The sequence below is a fragment of the Pteropus vampyrus genome, unplaced genomic scaffold (assembly GCF_000151845.1).
Source record: "Pteropus vampyrus isolate Shadow unplaced genomic scaffold, Pvam_2.0 Scaffold86, whole genome shotgun sequence".
NCBI classification, from domain to species: domain Eukaryota; kingdom Metazoa; phylum Chordata; class Mammalia; order Chiroptera; family Pteropodidae; genus Pteropus; species Pteropus vampyrus.
Genome location: NW_011888867.1, coordinates 5,146,178 through 5,153,021, shown reverse-complemented (window position 1 = coordinate 5,153,021; position 6,844 = coordinate 5,146,178). Strand labels below are relative to the sequence as shown.

Sequence of the window (6,844 nt, the reverse complement as noted above, 5' to 3'; positions counted from 1 at the left end):
AAGAAGTGAGTTAGATCTCAGTCATTATTAATTCAAAAAGAAAAATACTTTGGCATATTTGAAAACATTAATTCATTGTCCGTGGAAATAATATCGGAGTTCATGGGCTTCTGATGAATTCAGGTGCTGTCATTAATATTTTATCCTTATTTATTTGCATAGTTATGGAGTTTTAAAATGTTTTATTAGGAAATATTTTATGAATTAAAGATAATACAATGTACATATAAACATGAAGACTCCATAACTACTGCCCAACCTAACATGTAAAAATCACCCCTCCCTTCTGAGGCTTTCTGCTTATTACATTTTCCCCTTAAACAGGTAACACAGCATTGAGTTTTGATTGTCCTAAGGTGTCTTAAGGAAATATCTTTCATTTAAGAATTTAAAATTGTTAAATATTGTGGATAAGTTTAATCTCGTTTGACATAATTATGATGTAAGTAACTTTAAAATTATTTTTTATTTCCTTACGTTAAAATAAAAAGAGTTTTGTCATTGTCCAGAGGCAGTTATTTAAAAGACAGCTTGGTTTTGCAGCTGGAAGTTAGGAAAATTTATTAGTTTCAGAAATTTCAAAGACAGGAGAAGGGAATATTGAGGAAGAAGAAAAGGATTTCATGTGAATCAAGGAAATTACTGTTGTAGCTTTTCTTTTTCTTTACAAGGAAAAAGGGAACAAAAAGATCTGAAAACTAGCTCTTTCTTAAGTTGTTCTTGGAGGAAGTGGTACCACCAGCAAGTAGCTAAAAGACTGACTGAAACATGGCTCAGAAGTTTTATGACATACGTGTGCATACACACACATATATGTATGCATCTGCATAAAAATGCCATACTGTGTTTGCCCTGGCAGTGGCTGCCTGTAGGGAATAAGCATTTAAGTGATGGCTGTCTTGATTAAAAGTGTGGGCTTGGGTGCCAACTCTCCAGGTTCACCTCCTGGATTGCTGCTAGCTAGTTCTGTAGCTTTGGGTAAATTATTTAACCTTTGTGATGGTTTATCTGTAAAATGGGAATAATAAAACATCTACTCTATTGAGTGGTTGGGGGATTAAGTAGGTTAGTAGACAAAGTACTTACAGCTTAGAGTAAGTGCCCCATGAAGGTTGGCTATTATTTAAATTTTACATATAGTGCCTTTTGGTTAGAAGCACTCTTCCTTGCTTGAGTTCCCATTTGTTTGTGGGAGATGTTCTTTCTAGAACCACATCTCCTTGTCACATGATTATGTGCAGTGTGAGCCCTATTAATACTCTGTCAGCATCTGAGGTTAGAACATAAGTGTGTCTCCATACCCAGTGGAATCCGGCAAGAGAGAGAACTAAGCACCTTAGCAACTGTTGCTATTTGTGTCTTGAGCAGCAGCTGCTCTGGACAGATTTATTTTTTAATCCTGATATCACTGATACCCTGGGATGTGGCCCTGCCTTAGAGAAGTGGATTGGTCGAGATGTCTGCACTTTGAGGAGATTTCATGGCCACATGTTATAAGGATTCTATTCCATGTGAAATCTGAGGAGCCAGAGCTTTGCGTGTATGAGAAAGGGAGAGCGGCTCAGCCTCAGCATTCAGCCCCGGAAGTGGAGTGGGACTGGATTAATCCCGCGAGAAATCACTTTTAATATGAGCAGATACTTCATGTTTTTTAGTCAGAAAGTAATTTTACCGTTTATAACATTGCACAGAAGATTTAGTGGTCGGTGATCCTACCGTATACACATATATACATATATGTACATGTATAATAATTTATGTATTAGTGAATGGGATTTCCAATGAATGCTTCATTACCATCTGCTTTTCTAAAGTAGATAAGAGCTTTAAAAAGTTTGTTTCAAATAATAGTTAGATTAATTCAATAATTTTCTAATTTTTATTTCCGATGTGTTGAAATATTTGAAACCTGTGAGGCACCTTGAAATAGTAACACGACCCATTTTCAGACTTCGGCTGCTAACTTACCTAGGGTTCAGTCACAGGATATTTAATGAGTTCCTCCCGTGCACCAGGCTCTGTTGTGAATCTTGGTGACTGACACCCAGTGAATGTTACTGCTCTGATTCAAGTTCCGTATATAGATCATCTATTAAAAATGTGATTATTTTCATTTTCTGATTGCCCTATTCAGATTCAGTGGTGTGAATTTACTGATTTGGCTGTTTTGAACTTACCAATTGACATCATATTGAACTAAAGATCGTGTAACTGAGTGACTTATAAAATCAAAACATTTTTATCCCCTAGGTATTGTTAACCCAAAGAACCCAAAGGAAGCTCCAAAGTCCTTCAGCTTTGACTACTCCTACTGGTCTCACACCTCGGTAAGTGGAGTCTTGGGGAAGAAGAGAACTGTGTGGGTTTTGAACATTTTAAAGGAGCCTGCAAGTCCAACAAGGAAAACAGCAATTACTGACATCTAGCAAAGTGGAGAATAGGGCCCTTCGCAGTATCTTTACTCATTATAGGACATTGTGCTGGTTTCTCGGGATTGTTTCTAAACTAGAGTTTAGAAACTGCATCTCTTTGTTAGGCTTTTTTTGGTTCTTTTTTTCCTGTTGTGTGTTGGGTTAGGAGACGTTTTAAACTGTTGACAAAGCCTAACTGGCAAGAGAAGGGCCTGGGCAAAGGGTCAGAAACATTCTTCACTGAAAGCTGTGTTTATTGAGAAATAGCCACACTACCTGGAGCAACTTCAAAGAAGTATTTTTTATATGTGGACTTGACCTTTGATCTTTCAGTCCTATTTTCCAAGAAAATTTTCTTGGAACTCCCTATGAATGGAAGGAGTGATACTTCTAAGATTATGGAAAATGAAATGTAATCATGCTAGAGAATTTCATGTAGATAGTTTTATGTATGGCTGACCTGGATGACTCTTAATAGTGACAGTGTGTGTGTGTGTGTGTGTGTGTGTGTGTGTAAAGTGAAAAAAATAAACTACATGTAGGGGGAACTTAAAGTATAGTATATTTTAGGTGACTATTCCGATTCCAAACACTTTTATTTATTACAGAAGTAATCAAATAAGCATAGGAAAGAATAGGAATAAAATGCCATTTATTTCTCTTTTCAATCTTTACAGCCAGAAGATCCCTGTTTTGCATCTCAAAACCGAGTGTACAATGATATTGGAAAGGAAATGCTCTTACATGCTTTCGAGGGATATAATGTCTGTATTTTTGCCTATGGGCAGACTGGTGCTGGGAAATCTTACACGATGATGGGTAAACAAGAAGAAAGCCAGGCTGGCATCATTCCACAGGTAAGAAACAAAAAACAACGAATAGCCTTTTCTCATCATTACTCTTACTCCTCAGTAAGAGTAGCTTCAATAGCTTTAACAACTATTTTTAATTATCAAACATTTATTCAGGGACTATCATATGCAAAGCACAAAGATAAATCACCTGTCCCTCAGGGGACTAACAGTCTAGTGGAAAATATTGACACGTATACATGTCTACCATTAAATGTGGGAAAGTTGATGTTTTGTAAAGGTTTTGCTGTATATCCAGTGTCGTGTTATTTTGTCTTTTGGACATTGTCACCAGCTTCTTCAAAAAGTGATAGTATGTGTTAACAGGCTCTGTTCTGAATCCTGGGGACCCCTGGTGAATGTTGTTGGTCTGATTTTTTTCTAAGTTCTATACGTAGATCACTTCTTAAGAATGTGATTTTTTTGGGGGGGGGGGTTACCATGTGGATACCTTCCTTTTATTGTATTAATTTAATATTGTCACTGCAAGCTTGAACAATCTGAGGTTTTTTTTTTTTTTTTAAAGAGTCAAAAGGAAATTTTATTAGAAAAGGGGTAATTGTTCCCCAGAGCGTGGTCTCCTCTCGGAGGCAGAGTGAGAGGAACTTGAGGTTTCTTTTTTTCAAAGCAGTTAGTCTTTTGCTCTTGTATTGTTTGGGAATGGAGAGGAGTTGTGACTTGGGTATTTAGAAAGGGTGTCTTTTATTAATGAGAGGAATGTTATTCATGTTAATAAAAGGTCCGCCTTATTAATGATATTTGGAATTAATTTTAAAGAGTTCTTTTACGATAAGCCTGATGTGACTATATACTTTGAGAATAAAATATATAAGGGAGCAATAGCTACTTTTCTAATGGATTATTGAACTGTAATTTAAATTTAGCTTTATAATTGAAATGCTTAATTATTAATAAAGATTAGGAAATTTTCAGAAAAATGAACACATTAGTATATATTTTTTCTGTAAAAAAATACATGTCTGTATTAAGACATATATTTGAAAATTGTCCTCCGTAAATAATAGTAGCGATAGTTATAATACTAATGAAACATCTGTAGCAAGCACAGGTCCAAGTGCTTTACAAATACTAGCTCATGTAGTCCTCCTAAAATTACTCGAAGGGGTAGGTGCTACTATCCTCATTTTACAGATGGGGAAACTGAGGCACAGAGAGGTCATGTCACTTGCCCAGGTAAGTGGCAGAGCCAGGATCCAAATGCAGGCAGGGTAGTTCTGGAGTCTCTGCTTTCATCACTGTGTGATACTTCTGTGGCAACAGAATCATTGTAGATTATAGCAAGTTGTACTAAATAGTCATATTAATTTATCCCATCGTCACACTTAGTTTCTTCTTCCTTTTCCTTGATCTTTTCTGGTAGAATTTTGGAATATTTTATTTTTATATAAAAACATGACTTTTTAAAAGGTGATTATTACTTAGAAACTGCCATTTGTAATAAATTTTTCAAAATTCTATTTCGACTCCTAGAGAATCACGAAGTTTATTTTCCAAATGTATATTGATCGCCTTAATCCTAAATGAATAACAAATGAAAATTCAGTAGATTTTTAATTCTTATTAAAATATCACATATTTTAAATAAGTTCAAGGGATAGGGAGAGTGAAATTTTATAATTTTTCTCTAGGAAAATTAATGTTTTCTGTTAGAGATGTCACTGTGGTGGTTGCCTTTTGTTGGGGTACAGGGGTCAAGACGGGGGAAGTTTTACAGTCACAGTGATGCTCTGTACATGTATGGATGTATGCGTAAGTTTATAACATATACAGTAATGGACAATGTATAATAAAATTTATGTATTGTAAGTAATACATGTGCAAAATATAGTTGAATAGTAGTTTTACTTCTCGGAAGCTAAGCAGTGTCGGGCCTGGTTAGTACTTGGATGGGAGACCACCTAGAAAGTCCAGGTGCTGTAGGTGTAAAAAATAAATAAAAAAATAAGGGATTGTAAGCTGGCAAGGTCCTTGCAATCTGTGAGGTCAACCAAGGGTTACTTCGTGCCCCACCCCCAAAATAGTAGTTTTACTGCTAAAATAATAATACTGATAGTAGATCACAGTTACTCTAGGGTAGTATGAAGATTTGAATTCACATAAATGTATTAATGACATAACACTGTAAGAGGCTTAATTCTTCCCCTTCCCCTAAATGTGGCTTTCTTTCTCAGAAAACATTATTGAGATGCTGTTATTGAGGGAGAATGTAGATAAGAATGAATTTAAAACTATCCGTTTATTTCATGCAAAGTATTCATCTTTGTTGTTAAAGCCATTACTATTTTGAGGAAAAGAAGAGAGAAAGGCGATCTTGCTCATTGGTCGCGCAGTCTTGAGTATTGTTTCTCTGCTTTATGCTATTCATGCCTCTCTCATTCTGCTTCTGTAGCTATGTGAAGAACTATTTGAGAAAATCAATGACAACTGTAATGAAGACATGTCTTACTCTGTAGAGGTGAGTACAACCAAAGGCCTCCGTACCCTGTCGCCCCAAATGTTACCTTTTAACTGGCTTGAAATTATGACCGTGCTATATAGTTCACTTAGCCATTCCCCCAGTCTTTTACTTATTTTTAGGCTATTTCTAAGTTTTGGTAATAATGAATAATGGTGCAGTTGAATCCTTATTTATAAGTCTGGCTTTACTTTCAGTTATTTCCTTTTAATATATGTTGGTTGTCAGACAGTACATTTGAATTGCCAGGTGGCCTTTTAGAAAGAAAAGCTGTACCAATTTTCAACCTCATCAGGAAGATGTAAGCACCCATTGTGCCCTTGTCAACATTTAGTATTTTTGTTTTTTAATCTTTGCCAGTTTGATGAGGGAAAATTTCTCACTCGTATTTAAACTCATGTTTCTTTATTATTATAGTTAGACAGTCTTGTAAATGATACCTATGTCTGTTTACATGTTCTGATTGCAATTCATTTGTGTGAACTTTTTTCTTTTAATGTTATTACAATGACTTTTGATAGGCATGAGTTTTGCAAAGACATGTAATCAAATCTCTCCCCCCCTTTAGAATTGCTTATAATCTTGGCAAGTTATTCTTCATCCATTGTATACCTTAGTTCTTTCAAGAAGAGTTTTATAAAATTATGTATACTAGTTTATTTGATGAACTTTTCCACTTTTTGTATGTACTTTATGAAGCTATTATTTTATACCCTCCCCATTTTTAGTATTTAATTTCATCGCAACTAATATTATTAAAGTCTTCTTACCCACACATATAGGCAACTAATTTTTGATGTAGGAGCCAAAAACACAATGGAGAAAGAAAAGTCTCTTCAATAAATTCTTTTGAGAAAACCAGAAAGCCACATGCAAAAGAATGAAACCGGACTGTCGTCTGAAACCATGACACAGTGTTCTGTTAACATGGGGCTTTTGTTGAGAAAGTTTGCTTAAGCTGTTTCTTAAAAACTCTAGTTTTTTTATATTTTTTAAAAAATGTTTATGTTGTGATTATTTGTAGGACTTACACAGTTCCTAGTTGATCCATTTAAATGCTTTGGGTTTTTTTCTTTACTTATGAAGTGTTGCATACATTTATAATT

At 35.1% G+C, this 6,844-nt stretch overlaps 1 protein-coding gene across 1 annotated transcript in view; it reads left to right on the top strand.

The window, feature by feature from the left end:
- Window positions 1-6,844, top strand: part of KIF1B (kinesin family member 1B) — a 113,585-nt gene that overhangs the window by 19,478 nt on the left and 87,263 nt on the right. Inside the window, exons 2-4 of the mRNA XM_023532663.1 lie at window positions 2,251-2,327; window positions 3,089-3,268; window positions 5,673-5,738. Coding sequence (XP_023388431.1) covers window positions 2,251-2,327; window positions 3,089-3,268; window positions 5,673-5,738 — 323 coding nt within the window. The remainder of the gene's footprint in view (window positions 1-2,250; window positions 2,328-3,088; window positions 3,269-5,672; window positions 5,739-6,844) is intronic.